This window comes from Pan paniscus, chromosome 19 (genome assembly GCF_029289425.2).
Source record: "Pan paniscus chromosome 19, NHGRI_mPanPan1-v2.0_pri, whole genome shotgun sequence".
In the NCBI taxonomy this organism is placed as follows: domain Eukaryota; kingdom Metazoa; phylum Chordata; class Mammalia; order Primates; family Hominidae; genus Pan; species Pan paniscus.
Genome location: NC_073268.2, coordinates 80,505,783 through 80,523,249, shown reverse-complemented (window position 1 = coordinate 80,523,249; position 17,467 = coordinate 80,505,783). Strand labels below are relative to the sequence as shown.

General features: G+C 49.3%; 1 protein-coding gene across 5 annotated transcripts in view; it reads left to right on the top strand.

The window, feature by feature from the left end:
* PECAM1 (platelet and endothelial cell adhesion molecule 1) overlaps positions 1 to 13,631 on the top strand; it is a 108,899-nt gene extending 95,268 nt beyond the window's left edge. For 4 of the 5 annotated variants that reach the window (XM_034942725.3, XM_014342194.4, XM_063599323.1 and 1 more), the window contains 2 exons: positions 6,954 to 6,976; positions 12,832 to 13,631. In XM_034942725.3, the coding sequence (XP_034798616.1) occupies positions 6,954 to 6,976; positions 12,832 to 12,861 (53 nt within the window). In that variant the 3' untranslated portion in view covers positions 12,862 to 13,631. The remainder of the gene's footprint in view (positions 1 to 6,953; positions 6,977 to 12,831) is intronic. The other variant, XM_008963781.4, reaches the window with a different exon arrangement.
* Positions 13,632 to 17,467: the final 3,836 nt, after the last annotated feature.

The following is a 17,467-nucleotide window of genomic DNA, read 5'->3' as shown; positions in this document are numbered from 1 at the left end:
CTGGGCTCAAGTGATCTGCCCGCCTTGGCCTCCCAAAGTGCTGGGATTCAGGCGTGCGCCACCTGAATGCTCAGCTTTTCTTTCTTTTCCTCTTACTGGTTGCTAAAGAGCAGGCATCCCATTTGAGGAATTTCTCTCCTAAATTCTCTGGGACTTCCTTAATAGAAAACATCTTCTAAGTAATCTCTTTTCTTTCACTCCCTACATAAAATCAGAGAGATTCCCTCCTCTCTGCCTGGGGGGGAGTTAGATGATTCTCCAAAGAGCCAGATCCTTCAGCCAGCAGTAACCCACCCGCTTAGGCTTCTCTCACACTCATCCTCAGCCTCTCTTTGTTCAAGTCTTCCCCAGAGCCCAGAGCTGTTAAGGATCATCATTTCTTTCTTCCTTTCTTTTTTTTTTTTTTTTTTTTTGAGACAGGGTCTTCGCTCTGTCACCCAGGCTGGAGTGCAGTGGCGCGATCGCAGCTCACTGCAACCTCCAGCTCCCGGGTTCAAGTGATTCTTCTGCCTCAGCCTCCTGAGTAGCTGGGACCACAGCTACTGCCACCACGCCCGGGTAATTTTTTTTGTATTTTTAGTAGAGACGGCGTTTCACCATATTGGCCAGGCTGATCTCGAACTCCAGACCTCAGGTGATCCACCTGCCTTGGCCTCCCAAAGTGCTGGGATAACAGGTGTGAGACACCACGCCCGGCCAGATCATCATTTCTTATTCATCATCATAACCATCCCCAGATTCTTCATCATTGCCAAATTCTTCAGCAGCTCTTTCCTCTGGATCTTACTCCACCTCTGTAGACTGCAGATTTCTTTTGTTCCATGTTGATTGTTTTCTCCCTATACTCTAATTATCTTGCGGTTGGGCGGGTCCCTTCCTCCTCGGTCACAGTTACAGCTAATATGTATTGAGCACTCCCTCTGTGTGAGACACTTGGAGCCCTACCTTAATCCCCAAGATCATCTAACAGTTGATGGGGGTTCTATTATTATTCTTGCTCTGCAGATGGGGAAACGGGCCCAGAGGTTAACTAACTTGTCCTTGTTCCACAGCCAGTGGCAGAGCAAGGACTGAGCCCAGGGGGCCTGGCTGAAGCCATGCTCTTCAAAGCCTTCCTGTTCCCTCTCTTTTTTTCTCTCAATTGGTTTGTTACCAATTGCTGTCAATTGTTTGTTGCCAAACCAATTGACTGCATTCTTTTCTGTTTTCCATCTTTCTTAGTCTAGGTTTCATGTTATCGGCATAATTGGAGAACTTTTGTCTACTTTTTTTTTTTTCAGACAGGGTCTGGCTCTGTCACTCAGGCTGGGGTGCAGTGGCATGATCTTGGCTCACTGCAACCTCTGTCCCCCGGCCTCAAGCATCCTCCCCTCTCAGCCTCCTAAGCAGATCCTATCTACTTTAAACATGAAGAGTAATATTCTACTGTGGCCTGGGTGACCCTGGGCAAGTCATAGAGCCTCTCAAGACCTTGGTCACCTTCTCTGTGAGATGAGGTATGGGCTGGAGACAGGTCAGTGGTTCTCGGGCTTTATTAAAACATCAATTGTTTGGCAGCACCCCACTCCCTGTGAATTTCCCATTCACTAGGTCTGGAGCGGTGCCGAAAACGTGCATTTCTAACAGGTGTCCACACGCAGCTGCTGCCATCATGCTGGGGCCCGGGCTTTGAGAACCACTCTTGATGCGGCATGTTCCTTTCTCATTGTGCCACGCTAAGGCTCTGCTTCTTGTTGGAAGGAGTAGGGTCTTTCTCACCCTCCAGAAATCCTGGAGGGATCTTGCAGCATTGGTGGGCAGGTAAAACCCAGAAACACTGTGCTTATTAGAGGGAAGGTGGTATTGAGTGACCCCCAATAAAACAGGGGGCCCAGGGCCGCGCGCAGTGGCTCACGCCTGTAATCCCAGCACTTTGGGAGGCTAAGGCGGGCGGATCATGAGGTCAGGAGATCGAGACCATCCTGGCTAACACGGTGAAACCCCATCTCTACTAAAAATACAAAAAATTAGCTGGGCGTGGTGGCGGGCACCTGTAGTCCAGCTACGTGGGAGGCTGAGGCAGGAGAATGGTGTGAACCCGGGAGGCAGAGCTTGCAGTGAGCCAAGATCGCACCAGTGCACTCCAGCCTGGGCGACAGAGTGAGACTCCATCTCAAAAAAAAAAATTGGGGCCCAGTGTGGGGTAGGTCTGTGAGATCAGTGAGCCAGCTGGATGCAGAGCGGAGTCTTTGCTGACCTTTCCCCTTCATGTTCCCCGTCATCTTCTAGCGTGCAGCACTTCGGGGCTGCCTATTTTGGGAAATGGCTTAAAGGGCACAGTTCTGGCCCTTAAACCCCCTTTCACCCCCTGAGTAATACAAAATAAGCCCTCCCCTAGATAAGCAATAGGGCATGGGGCAGGCCTGCCTCCAAGGAGCAGCCCCAGGGCCGAGGAGAGAGAGCTGGGCGCTGGCCCAGGGGACTTGAGTTTCATGGGAAAGCTTGCAGACAGCGGGGAGCTGCCTGGTCTTTCCAGTCTTGGCTTTTGGCTCTAAGCACAGCTTTTTTTTTTTTTTTAATTGTTGTATCATGAGGCCCCTTCCACTCAGCTGCCTCCCCACGTTAGGGGATGGACACAGCACTGGCAGGGATCCTGTGTGTCTCAGTTTCCCTATTGACTCTCTGTGGCCTAGAGATGTATGGTAGAATTCCACACTATGCTTTTTTTCCACCTTTTTTTTTTTTTTTTGAGACAGGGTCTCTCTCTGTCACCCAGGCTGGAGTGCAGTGGCGCAATCTTGGCTCACTGCAACCTCCACCTCCCCAGGCAGGCCCCTCTGACTCAGCTGGGACTACAGGCATGCACCACCGCACCCAGCAAAATATTTTTGTATTTTAGTAGAGACAGGGTTTCGTCACATTGGCCAGGCTGGTCTTGAACTCCAGAGCTCAAGCAATCCGCCCGCCTCAGCCTCCCAAAGTGCTGGGATTACAATGCCCAGCCCACTTTTTTTTTTTTTACTTTTTACAATTTTATTCTTAAAATTGTGGTAAAACACATATCACATAAAATTTACCATTTTAACTCTAAGTATCCAGCTCAGTGGCACTAAGTACTACACTTTTGGTTGTCATAGCGTGGTGAACAGAGAAGAGAATGCTACTGCGTCTCATGGAGAGAGGCCAGGGATACCGCTAAACATGCGACAATGCACAGGACAGCCCCCTCCCCACCACAAAACACCACCCAGCCCAAAATTTCAACAGGGCCACCATGGAGAAACCCTGGCCAGAGGAATTCACCTCCTGCAACTCCTCCAACAGGAGAGCTGGTTTTCCTCTCCAGTACCAGCTTTTGCCTGCCCTCTGTCTTGGGAGGTGACTTAAGGCACATCCCACCTGATTACTGTGGCTCTGGATGGGTGCTGAGTCTTGCTCTGGGCACCAGCCCTACCTGTTGAATCAGAGGCCCACCTCCCCATCACGGAATCTACTCACTCAATGGTCAATCTTCTACTTTTTTGTTGCTATTTTTTGTTTTTTGAGACTAAGTCTTGCTCTGTCACCCAGGCTGGAGTGCAATAGCACAATCTTGGTTCACTGCAACATTCGCCTCCTGGGTCCAAGTGATTCTCATGCCTCAGCCTTCCAAGTAGCTGGGATTGGAGGCATGCACCACCACGCCCAGCTAATTTTTGTATTTTTAGTAGAGACGGAGTTTCACCATGTTGGCCAGGCTGGTCTCGAACTCCTGGCCACAAGTGATCCACCGGCCTTGGTCTCCCAAAGTTCTGGGATGACAGGCGTGAGCCACTGCGCCCAGTCCACCTTCTACTTTCTATTTGCCTGGAATTCAGACTTCCAGGGTGTTTCTTAAGGAGGCAGAAACCCTGGTCCTCACCGCATCCCCTGCCACCCAGTATACCAAGACTGGCTGGGCCGAGAGTAGCCGTGACAGGAAATGGCTGAGAAAGAACCAAAGAAAAGGAGGCCTCTGTGCCAAGTCTCCTATGGGAGGAAGAGAAGAGCACTTGAGGATCAGTCCCCACCCATCCTGTGAGGCCCAGAGCCAGTGAGGCCAGAGGGCACTGCCAACCCTGTCCCTGGGGAGGCATTTCCTACTTCAGCGTGCAAGATGGTGAAAAAGTATCCCCATGAAAAAATGGATGCTACCTCCAATTCAACTTTGGTGATGATTGCTCTGTTACCAAAAAAACAAGAACTGCAAGTGTGCATGGAGTAAGTGTTCCATCTGTATTTGAGTTTTTCACATTTTGTCTTCAGATTGCTTTAGAAAATGCCGACTTGAGGTTCTTTCGCTGTTGGGAAAGAGGTTCCAGAGCCCTTAGGGGACTAGGAGGGTCCAGGAATCACGGGGTCCTTTGGGTCCTTGCAGGTCAGATTTGCATTGGGGGTGCTGTCCCCAACCTCACTCAATGCATGGAAGTTGACACAATGGCTCAACATTACCATTGGGCTGATTCATCATTTGGCTGTTGACACCAGCCTCTGGCCCAGCCAGGACAGAAAAAGGGCCCCTGAGGAACTTCTGGCTCTGTTCCCTCTATGGGGGAGGGGCAGTGGACTTGTGATAAGACAGGGTGTTAGGGTGAGGTGGACTTGGGGAAACAGGATATTTCTAAATTAGAGAAACAGAAGGGTTGTGACCCCCGCTGTGACAGACGGGCCCTGAGCCTGCCCGAGGTCCAGGAGGAACTGTATGTGAGCTTGGGACTGGGTCTATACTGAGGCCCCTTGGCGTGCTTTTCTCGATAAGACTGAGGACTTATGGCCCTCCCACCATTCCCTCCACCACCTTCGAGAACAGCAACCATCCCCAAGGCCCACATCTCCTCTTGGGATCTCCCCCAGGCAGCAGGTGAGGTCCCCATGACTTCTCTGTCTTCAAGTCAGGGTCCACAGTCGGCTGTTTGGGGATCTGCCCCAGCATGTGGGCCACTGACCATTGGGTGGGGTCCTGGTCCTTTCCAGAAGGGCAAGCCATACCCGTCACTTGCCTCTCATAGGAAAGACCATCTCTAATGAATGCAGGCAGGGATCACCCACCACCTATGCAGAGCTTCCTGCTCTCATTGGCTTTTCTCACCCTCACTGTCCTCTTGCTGACATCTGATTGGGACCACTTGCGCAACTGCAGACTGGCAGGGCCAGGCAAACACAGCATGGCGCCTGCCAAGAAGGTGGTGTGAGACCGGGCGCGGTGGCTCATGCCTGTAATCCCAGCACTTTGGGAGACTGAGATGAGTGGATCACCTGAGGTCAGGAGTTTGAGACCAGCCTGGCCAACATGGCGAAACCCCATCTCTACTAAAAATACAAAAATTACCCGGCTATCGTGGTGGGCATCTGTAATCCCAGCTACTTGGGAGGCTGAGGCAGGAGAATCGCTTGAACCCAGGAAATGGAGGTTGCAGTGAGCCACTGCACTCCAGCCTGGGTGACAGAGCTAGACCCTGTCTCAAAAAAAACAAAAAAAGAAGGTGGTGTGGGCTCCCACACAGTTGAGAGGAGACTCCTGAGGGGAAGGGGAAACAGTTGCCCAGATCTGCTAAGAGCGTTGGCAATGCTTCTGCCTCCTCCTCTGTTGAGCCTGCTCCTGGAAGGGATCGACAAAATAGTATGAAATCTAGAAATAGCTTTATTCCCAAAGAGGATACCAGTGGTGTTATTGAAAAGAGCAAAAACTTGGAAAGCACCTACATTTTTAAAGTAAGGAATTGGTGAAGTCAATAGTTGCACATCCATTTAACAATCATTTAGTAGCTAATTGGACAATTATGCTTAAGAAGTTTTCAGAAAAAGTTTTATAAAGCCATGTTATATGAAAAAGTTAAGTTATAAAATGGCATATACTGTATAATTATAACTGCTCCCCCCCACCAAAAAAAGCCAAATCATAGTGGAAAATGACTAGGAAAAAAAAAGTATCAACAGGGTTTGGAGAATGAGGCCAGATATCATTTTTATCTGCTACTTCCTACTTTCCATAGTTTTCATTTTTTTCTTAAAAAAATATGTGCTACTAATTTTTTTTTTTTTTGAGATGGAGTCTTGCTGTGTCACCCAGGCTGGAGTGCAGTGGCGCGATCTCAGCTCACTGCAACCTCTGCCTGCTGGGTTCAAGCGATTCTCCTGCCTCAGCCTCCCGAGTAACTGGGACTACAGGTGCCCACCACCACGCCTGGCTAATTTTGTATTTTTAGTAGAGATGGGATTTTACCATGTTGGCCAGGCTGGTCTCCTGGCCTCAGGTGATCCGCCTGCCTCACCCTCTCCAACTGTTGGGATTACAGGCATGAGCCACCACACCCAGCCGTGATACTACATTTCTAAAAAACTGTTTAAAATGTTAAATGAGGCCAGATGTGGTGACTCAACCTGTAATCCCAGCACTTTGGGAGGCCAAGGTTGGCAGATCACCTGAGGCCAGGAGTTTGAGACCACCCTGGCCAACATGGCAAAACTCCATTTCTACTAAAAATACAAAAAAAATTAGCCAGGCATGGTGGTGCGCACCTGTAGTCCCAGCGACTTGGGAGGCTGAGGCAGGAGAATTCCTTGAATCTGGGAGGCGGAGGGTACAGTGAGCCGAGATAGTGCCAGCTGAGGCAGGAGAATTCCCTGGAGGTAGAGGTTGCGGTGAGCCAAGATGGCACCACCACACTCCAGCCTGAGCAACAAAGCGAGACTCTGTCTCAAAAATAAATAAATAAATAAAATTTTAAATGAAGTGCCAGGGACTTTATTTGCATGTCATGTGGAGCTAGAGGGTCCCGGGGAAGCTGTCTTTGCACAAAGGAGCCATAAACCTCTAAGGGCACCTGCCGGCTGATGTCTCCTGGCTCTCGCCTCCTCCCTCTTTTCTTGACCTGCTCCTGACCCTGTGATGTTGTTGGGGCAGTTGAACTGGGTTATTTGTGTTGCTCACTGCCATGTCATCCTTTGTTTTGTAGATGCTGTGGAAAGCAGATACTCTGTAAGTACACATTTCATATACATTATATTTAAAAGTACTCCACTGAACAGTGAAATATTTCCAGACTCACCCACGTCCTGCATTCCCACGAATTCTTCCCCGCTCCCTAGTCTGTTTCAGACCAGAAGCCCTGGGCTTCTCTGACTAGCCTTGGCCAGTTCTGATTTCGAATATTCTCTCCTGCAATTTCCATCATTACATCTCAGCCCACACGTAAAGGGACTGGGACTCTAGGGTTCTTAGTGCCAAACAAGCAAAGCACACATTTCGTTTAATGCCAAAGTCTAGGCTCTGAAAGTGAGGCAGATCTAGGGTGTATGCTTGGAGGAGTGGAGCAGCTGACAGCTCATTGCAATTTAGCCGATACTAATTACCCCCTACACACCAGGCCATCAGCTGCAGGAGACACCCAAGGTTCTTGACCTCAGTTCACCTTCTGATGAGGGAATCAGACATGTGATCACTTATCATAAAGCAAAGTGAGCTATGCCAGAGCCTATGGGAACACAGAACAGAGACCTAGCTAGTGGCCTCTTCCCCAAGGAATCATTTGGAATGGGCCATGAAGAATGAATGGAGTGATGGCAGCATTGAGGGAGAAAGATCAGCAGGAGCACAAGGGTGAGGGATGACCAGTTTCAAGCAGTGTGGGATGGGAAAAGAAGAGTGTGACAGTGACAAGTGACGGGAGAAAGATAAGTCAGGGCTTAAATCCAAAGGATTTACATGCCTTGTTAAGAAGCTTCATTCTGTAGGAGATGGAGTTAGGAATCTGCTATTTGGCAGATGGGAGGGTTTATGAAAGACACAGAGGCCCACGTTCAACTTTTGCAAAGACGTGTCTTCCAATCCCAACCTTTTTGTGAGCTACCCAGCAATGCAGGAGTTAACTGGGCAGCTAATATCTGAAGAAATGAGGCATTTGCCACATAAACTTCTTTTAGGTCTGGGAAGAACTTTCAGCAAGATTTCTGGTAGCTCTTCCAGTGGGCCCCTGGCTTCCTTTGTTTTGCCCATGTCTGGACTCTTGTAAAACAGAGCTCATTATGCCTTTGACAGACAGGAAGCCACTGACATTCTTTTTATGGAAGAAAGCTATGAATTTAAGGAAAAGAGGAATGAAATGAATGGTTGTTTTTTTTCCCAGCCAAAACCCACTCAGACTCCTGAAATCAGAGACTATCGTGTCACTGGGACAAGGAGCCCAATTTACAGATGAGGAAACTGAGGCCTGCACTGATAGAATAGCATGCCTGGGGTCACCTGGATGGCTAATAGAGTGAGGAACAGAGCCGAGGCCTCTATACTCTGCGGCCAGTCCTCTGTCACGACAGAGACTCCCTCCAAGATGTGAAGTTGCTGTCCCAGCAATAATGGCTTTGAAAGAGTGGAAAATGAGGTCTTTGCTCCCTGGGCAGTGCGGGACACAGATGTGTTCTCCTGAAGCGATAAACATGGCTGGGTCCACCCAAAACACCCTGTAGGACCAACTTATTTACTTTGTCTTGGATCCAAAGGGTGTCTCTGGACAAAGGCTTGGAGCTCCAGGCCAGACAGAACTTTACCCAGAAGCTGGCCCTTGGGCCTCAAAGTCTGCTCCCAGGATGGTTCTGAGAGCTCACCCATGACTGGTCCTGTCCCCCCAGAAAAAAGAATAGAGTCATTTGATGGGAGCACAGGGTTTCCAGCCGTTGGGAAAGGAATTTTGAACCTTTAAGCAAATGGGTTTTGTTTATAAAAGAAGCAGGTATAGCTTCCCTAATAATCAGCTGGTGTGGATCAGGAGAAAATTAATTGAATTGCCCAGTGGGGAAATGGGAGGAGATTTCCTTCCTGAAATCAAACCTGGCGATCATTCCCAGTTGTTTAATGGCCGTTGCCTCTGAAAACATTGGAGGAAATATCTTAACAATGAGATAGCCACGTAGCCAAAGACTAATTTGGTATTGTTTGACTTGCTTCAATGGCACATTCTGACTTCATTTTTCCTCTGCCATTTTTACCTTGTTTATAAATTGTGTGTGTGGCCGACGCAGACAGATAGCATGGAAGAGAACACCCTGTACTTAAATGAAAGGGGTGAATCTGGACCTGTGAGAGTCTTGGGATCTTGGAAAGGACCCTGCCTTCTTACAGAAAGAAAGGCAATTGGCAGCTATAGCTCGCCTCCCCCCTTCCTGGAGGCCAGGAGGCAGCTGGGCTACAGTGGAAACTGTCCAGGTGCTAGGATCAGGGGATGGGAGGGGAGCTCCAGCTTTCCAGCTGTCTTTTGGGTGAGCCTGTCTTCCTCAAGCTCAAGCTTCCTTATCTATAAAGTGGAGATGGTGATGACAATGATGATAAGAGCAACCTATTAGGATTTTATGGATGAAATGAGCAACTGCAACCACCATATAAAAGCTGCAAGCTGCAAACCACCATATAAAAGCTGGTTGATTTCAAGCTCTTTTCATCACTTGGGCAATAGTAGGTGTGGATGGGGGACTTAACTTGATTTGGCCATGAAATGACCCTGCCACATATGGAGAATGTAGCAGTTGCTTACCCAAGGCATAGGATTCAACCAAGGCCAGGCTTTGACTTAGGAATCAGAGACCCACATTAACACTTGACTTCCCGCTTCTTAGCCATGTCACCATGGGCAAATTTCTTGGCCTCTCAAGACCTCTGCTTCCTAATCTGTAAACTGGGAATCATAAACTCCCTCATTTGGTTGTTGCAAGGGCTGAATGAGCACCTGGCATAGACCTGGTCTATTGCAAGTGCCCACAGGAGCACTTTGTAGAAGCAGGAACTAGAGATCCCAGGGTGTGTTGAAATCAAAATGACCTTTGAGGGAGACCACACCATATTCCGGGTACAAGGCAGGGCGATTTCACAACTGCACTTGGGTGGCTGATGGCTGGCTTCTGATTTAAGCACAGCAAGCCCAGACCTTGGATGTGAGCGTGTTAACCTTTACTTCAAAATCCCTAAGGCCCTGTTGATTGTGGCCCAGCCCTTCCTGTCTGTGGCTTTGGTTCTGCAATGGTGCCCCAGGCATTGGCTGCCCCCACAGAGAGAGAGCGGAGGTGTCTGGGGAGGGACTTGGTCTGGGGCCCACAGAAAGGCTGGACACCAGAGTCATGTCTCCCCCATCCAGGCGGAGCAGAGGAAATAGGGCAGGGTGGCTGCCGGCGCTGGCAGGCCTCCAGCCTCTGGGGCCAGCACGGCTTGCTTGGCCCACTTGCATGGGGCTCTCCTGGCAGAGGAGGGGCCAGAGCCTTGGCTTTCTAGTTGGGGCACCTCGGCCCTGCATCCTGTTCCCCAAGGGTCCTTGGACCCAGCAGGGCTGAAACAAAATGGAGACACTATCCCAGCTCACCCTCAGGAAGCCAGCCAGGCTGGCTGTGGAGGTCCCAAGACCCTGGGTCATCCTCCATCTCCAGCTTCTGCCTTGCTGAGTTCCACCTGCAGCAGAGTGTCCTGTGCACGTGGAGGGTCCAGAATAGTGGACTTAGGTGCTGCCTGCTCTTCAGGGCCCACTGTTGCCCAGGGCCCCCCTCTACTCTGGTATCTCCCAGCAGGCCCTGCTCTTTTTCCCTCCAAGGGCTCCTTCCATTTGTCAAAATCCAATCTTTAGGCTGACTCCAGAGTTGCTTCTGTGAATCCCCCACTGCCCAGCCCAGAGCCCTCTTAGTGCCTCTGAACCCCTTCTGCAGTTTGTTGAGACCTCTTAATACCTTCTACTTCATAGTGGTGTTGTTTATCAATAATTGATACAATATAAAATTCTTGGGGACAGCTTCTTGCATCCCCAGCATAGAGAACAGTGTGGGTCAGATAAGGGTCCAGGCACTGATAGGTGGATAGGTGACACAAATACCATTTGAAGCTGTTAAAGAGCACTACAGGATGGCAGAAGGAATCCAGGAATCCTTTTACGGGTGTTTTTTTGCTTTTTTTGTTTGTTTGTGTGTTTTTTGAGATGAAGTCTCACTCTGTCACCCAGGCTGGAGTGCAGGGGTGCTATTTCAGCTCACTGCAACCTCCATCTCCCAGGCTCAAGTGATCCTCCCACCTCAGCCTCCTGAGTAGCTGGGACTACAGGTGCACACCACCATGTATGCCTAATTCTTTGCATTTTTGATAGAGATGGGGCTTCGCCATGTTGCCCAGGCTGTTCTGGAACTCCTAAACTCAGGGGATCCACCCACCTTGGCCTCCCAAAGTGCCGGGATTACAGGGATGAGCTACCATGCCCAGCCAGGAATCCTTTTTTTTAATTGTCATAAAATATACATAATATTAAGTTTACCATTTTCTTTTTTTTTGAGACGGAGTCTTGGTCTGTCGCCCAGGTTGGAGTGCAGTGGCGCAATCTCGGCTCACTGCAAGCTCCGCCTCCCAGGTTCACGCCATTCTCCTGCCTCAGCCTCCCAAGTGGCTGGGACTACAGGCACACGCCACCACGCCCGGCTAATTTTAGTATTTTTCAGTAGAGACAAGGTTTCACTATGTTGGCCAGGCTGGTCTTGAACTCCTGACCTCATGATCCACCTGCCTCGGCCTCCCAAAGTGTTGGGATTACAGGCGTGAGCCACTGCGCCTGCCCGGCAAATTCACCATTTTCCAGTGTATACTTAACCATTTTAAAGTGTATAATTCAGTTGCATTAGGTCTGTTCACATTGCTGTGCAACCACCACCACTATCCATCTCCAGAGCTTTTTCTTTTTAAGTGAAAGCAAGTTTATTAGAGAAGTAAAGAAACAAAAGAATGGCTACTCCATAGGCAGAGCAGCCACTGAAACACTGTACCCATTAAACACTAACTCCCCATTGCCCCTCCAGCAACCCCTAGCAACCACTGTCTACTTTCTGTCTCTATGAATTTGACTATTTGAGGTACATCACATAAGTGGAATCATATATTTGTCCTTTCATGTCTGCCTTATTTCATTTAGCATAACGTTTTCAAGGTTTTCCTGTGTTGAAAATATATCAGAATTTCATTCTCTTTTTAAGGTAGAATCATATCATTTTAAAACATTTCAGTTGGACCATCTAAGTTCAGTCCTTCATTTTCAAAATTAAAAAACAGGCCTCAAACGGGTGCATCTCACGTTAGCTAGAGACAGAACTGGAGCTAGAAGTCAGATCTCTTACAAAGTTGCCTTTCTTCTTCTGTGGGTAAGTGGGGCACCCTTGGGACGCTGTGCTGGGCGTACATGGGTGCTTGATGAAGTTACTTGGTGGACTGATGTGATTGACGTCCAACATGTATGCAGGGACAGAGGCTATGGTCCCTACAGAGCAGGCATGGAGAGAAGGAGAAATACATACGGGCAGGAGCCAGGAGAGGGAGGGTGTAGTGAGCAGAGACCGCGCCACTGCACTCCAGCCTGAGTGACAGAGTGAGAATCCATCTAAAAAAAATTGCTTGCTAAAGAAGTGGTCTCCTGAGGTCTTAAGACGTTCCTGACAGTGTCTTGAGTGGGTGGGAGAGAGGCTGCAGTCATTGTGCTGTGGAATTTCAGAGGTGAGAACCACACCTAACCAAAATTACTTTCCCTGTTTGCCTCAGTGACACAGCTGCAGGAACCCTGGTGGGTGTTGTATTAAGTAAATTTGACCTTTATTCTTTGCAGATCTGTGAAATGCTGTCTTCTGAGGGGCCACGTGTATCTGTAGTGCTGAGGACTCCTTGGGCCTCTGAAGTCACAGAGAGAACCCTGCAGGGTGGGGGACCAGTGTGTGACAGCCCTGCTTTGCATTTTCTTTGAGAAGTGCTGTCATTTTGCATTTCTCTCCACCAGGGCAATCTTCAATCTTGAGAGGTGTGATCATAACTTGCCTTGTTTCTTGTCGCTACAGAGAACGGAAGGCTCCCTTGATGGAACTTAGACAGCAAGGCCAGATGCACATCCCTGGAAGGACATCCATGTTCCGAGAAGAACAGATGATCCCTGTATTTCAAGACCTCTGTGCACTTATTTATGAACCTGCCCTGCTCCCACAGAACACAGCAATTCCTCAGGCTAAGCTGCCGGTTCTTAAATCCATCCTGCTAAGTTAATGTTGGGTAGAAAGAGATACAGAGGGGCTGTTGAATTTCCCACATACCCTCCTTCCACCAAGTTGGAACATCCTTGGAAATTGGAAGAGCACAAGAGGAGATCCAGGGCAAGGCCATTGGGATATTCTGAAACTTGAATATTTTGTTTTGTGCAGAGATAAAGACCTTTTCCATGCACCCTCATACACAGAAACCAATTTTCTTTTTTATACTCAATCATTTCTAGCGCATGGCCTGGTTAGAGGCTGGTTTTTTCTCTTCTCCTTTGGTCCTTCAAAGGCTTGTAGTTTTGGGTAGTCCTTGTTCTTTGGAAATACACAGTGCTGACCAGACAGCCTCCCCCTGTCCCCTCTATGACCTCGCCCTCCACAAATGGGAAAACCAGACTACTTGGGAGCACCGCCTGTGAAATACCAACCTGAAGACACGGTTCATTCAGGCAACGCACAAAACAGAAAATGAAGGTGGAACAAGCACAGATGTTCTTAAACTGTTTTTGTCTACACTCTTTTTCTTTTCCTCTACCATGCTGAAGGCTGAAAGACAGGAAGATGGTGCCATCAGCAAATATTATTCTTAATTAAAAACTTGAAATGTGTATGTTTCTTACTAATTTTTAAAAATTTATTCCTTGCCAGGGCAGGCAAGGTGGCTCACGCCTGTAATCCCAGCACTTCAGGAGGCTGAGGTGGGCGGATCACCTGAGGTCAGGAGTTTGAGACCAGCCTGATGAAACCCTGTCTCAACTAAAAATACAAGAATTAGCCGGGCGTGGTGGCGCATGCCTGTAGTATCAGCTACTCAAGAGGCTGAGGTGAAATTATCGCTTGAACCCAGGAAACGGAGGTTGTAGTGAGCGGAGATCGCACCACTGCACTCCAGCCTGAGTGACAGAGTGAGAATCCATCTCAAAAAAAACAAAAAACAAAATTGCTTGCTAAAGAAGTGGTCTCCTGAGGTCTTAAGACATTCCTGACAGTGTCTTGAGTGGGTGGGAGAGAGGCTGCTGTCATTGCGCTGTGGAATTTCACAGATGAGAACCACGCCTAGCCAAAATCACTTTTCCTGTTTGCCTCAGTGACACAGCTGCAGGGACCCTCGTGGATGTTGTATTAAATAAATTTGACCTTTACTCTTTGCAGATCTGTGAAATGTTGTCTTCTGAGGGGCCACATGCATCTATAGTGCTGAGGACTCCTTGGGCCTCTGAAGTCACAGAGAGAACCAAGCAGGTCTATGTTTTTGTTTTGTTGTTTTGAGACGGAGATTCGCTCTTGTTGCCCGGGCTGGACTGCAGTGGCGCAACCTCTGCTCACTGCAACCTCCGCCTCCTGGGTTCAAGCAGTTCTCCTGTCTCAGCCTCCCGAGTAGCTGGAATTACAGGCACATGTCACCACGCCCGGCTAATTTTTGTATTTTTAGTAGAGATGGGGTTTCACCACGTTGGCCAGGCTGGTCTCGAATGCCTGACCTTTGGTGATCTGCCCGCCTTGTCCTCCCAAAGGGTTGGGATTGCAGGCGTGAGCCACCATGCCCAGCCTAGACTCTTTTGACAATATGATGAAAGCTGTTGGTTCCTTTCTCCAACACACACACACCGAGTTGTATCACGAAAATGTCATACAATTTCCAGGTTTTCTGAGTGGTGGGCTCAGATTGAGGTCAAAGGATCAGACGACCTCTAACGACCTTCATGTCTCTGTTGATGATCTGGGGACAGCCAGATCCCCTGTGTCCAGGGAGTTCCTTAGTCCCTTGCCACCACCAGAGAAGGGCAATTGCCACGGGAGCTGCAAAGACCCTATTCCTACTCCTGGTGCCTTACTTATGCAGCACGACTGAATTTTTTGTTTTGTTTTGTTTTGTTGAGACAGGGGCTTGCTCTGTTGCCCAGGCTGGAGTGCGGTGGCACAACCATGGCTCACCGCAGCCTCGAACCCCTGGGCTCAAGCGATCCTCCCATCTCAGCTTCCTGGGTAGCTGGGACCAGAGGCGTGAGCCGCCATAGCTGGCTAATTTTTAATTTTTTTTTTTTGCAGAGATGAGGTTTCACCATGGTGCCCAGGCTGGTCTCGAACTTCTGGGCTCAAGTGATCCTCCCTCCTTGGCCTCGCAAAGTGCTGGGATTGCAGGCGTGAGCCACCGCCCCCGGCCTGTGGAGCACACATGAGTTTAAAATTACTTTCCCTTCTGCCTATATTTCCGAGGAGGAAACTTCATGCGCAGGGATCTTTCTTAGTGGATTTAATGGCTAAAAGGTCTGTCTGAATCCAGGACGCTGGCTTTAGCCTTCCTCGGCAGCTGCCGTAACCTCGGTGTCTAAGCCTGAGGCATCCCAGGAGCACCCACTCCAGGAGTTTCCTCGGCCGCGGAACTCATTAATTAGAGCGCCCTCTTGTGTTCTCATGTGGTAATCGGTCATTGAAGGACTTAAAATGGTCCTTAGCCAATACACAGTAGAACTTTTCCCTCTTCTGACCCCAAGAGGTCAGCCACCCATTTCATGAGCATATACTGGTCGCCCCATCAGCGTTCTCTGATTGGCTAACTGAACCCACTCCCCGACCTAGACTCAAGACAGGCGAAGTGACGCTTAGGTCAACATTCACTCACTAAAGCAACGACTCTCGGGCGATTTTGTCTCCCGTTGGTTTTGGAATGGTGTCTGGAGACATTTTTGGTTGTCACAGCTGGGTGGGTGTGCTCCCGGCATCTGGTGGGTAGAAACCAAGGATGCTTCTAAACATCCTACAGGCACAGAACCGTCTCCCACGACCAAGCATGATCAAGTCCCAAATGCCAATAATGGCCGGGTTGAGAAACTCTGCACAGAAGCATCCAGTTATTTGTCTGTTTGCTCAACAAGCTTGTGCTCATCATGCTCTGTGTTCCTGACACTGTGCTGGGTGTTGGCGGTGGGAAGATTACAGGAGTCACATGGCACCTGTCCTCCTGGAAGGTACAACCCAGTAGAGATGCAGACGAACAGAGAGCCAATTACAAAGCAGTGTGACAAGCGTCATGGTGGAAAATTAAAAGCTCAAACAAGGGCACATGGGAGGGGCTTCCAACACAGACTTTGGGGGATCCAGGAAGGTCTAAGAGGAAAGTGGGTCTCACCAAAGCCTTGACCATAGGCAGAGGGTACCAGTGGAAAAGGTGGGGTGAAGAACATTGAGGACAAAAGGAAGAAGTGCAGGAAGGCCCTGAGGCAAGGGAGTGGGGGGTGCCCTGGAGGGATGGCAGCAGGGCAGTCTGTCAGACCCAGGTGGCCTCCAGCCCTAGAAGCCAATTAGTCCTCCTCAAAAAGCTGTCACTGTCCCCTAAGAATTGCTGCCAGGCTCCCACTGGCCTGACTCAGTCTTTGAGAGTCTTAAGGAGAAGGTCTCTGAAAGGTACACACCAAGAACTCTCCCCAGCACAGCTGTTTTTAAGACTCTCCACCAGTGTCATTGGCGTGTTGGGAAGAAACCCTCTGCCACAGAGGCCAGCTTCAGCCTTTGCCTAACACCGCAAGGGCAAATGGAAAGGTAAACGGGAAGGAGATGTCTCCCCAGCAGGCTATTTGAGGACAGTCTTCCCTGCAGAGGATCTCAACCTGGGGTCCACAGAGTGGAAATGTTAGAGTAGGGAGCTAGGCAAACATGAGCAGGACAGGTGAGGGCCCCCACAGGAATATCAGGCTACCATCAGGTGATGGTCAGGTGGTTGTTAAACTGTCTCTGTAAAATAATATTGGTTGCAGCCAGCTCCAAGCAAGGACAGTCTCTCAATAGATACAAAACACCCGGATCTGGTAATCAGCCGCTTCCCGATAAGATCTCAGGAGCTGCGCAAGCAGGCTGGAGCATGCGCACCAAGAGGCAAAATGGCGGAATTTAACCAGTATTTGACCTTCCTCTGGGAACGCACGACTGGTAAGGGGAAAAATGCCTCAAGTGAGCATGCGCGCAACTTCAGTAATCACACTGTGCATGCGACCCCTTCCAAGTGCTGGCAGGTCACCACATACGCGGACAGTCTGCTGCAAGGGAAGAATCAGGGGAGATGAGACGTAAATCCCAGAACTATGCCAAATACATAAAACCCCAAGTTAAGGGTCAGGCAGGGCACTTAGATCTCTCAAGTTGCCTGCCTGACCCAAGTGTAGTGTACTTCCTTTTGTTCCTGCTCTAAAACTTTTTAATAAACTCTCACTCCTGCTCTAAAACTTGCCTTGGTCTCTCCCTGTGCCTTAAAACCACTTAAAACCACCTCTGCCCCTCAGCTGAGTTCTGTCTTTGAGAAGGCAAGCATCAAGTTTGCTGCAGACCCATCGGATTCACTGCTGGTAACAGAAGTTGGGGTAAGGCGTGAGGCCTGAGAATTCTCTAAGAGTAGGTGCAGCCGGGCGCGGTGGCTCACGCCTGTAACCCCAGCACTTTGAGAGGCTGA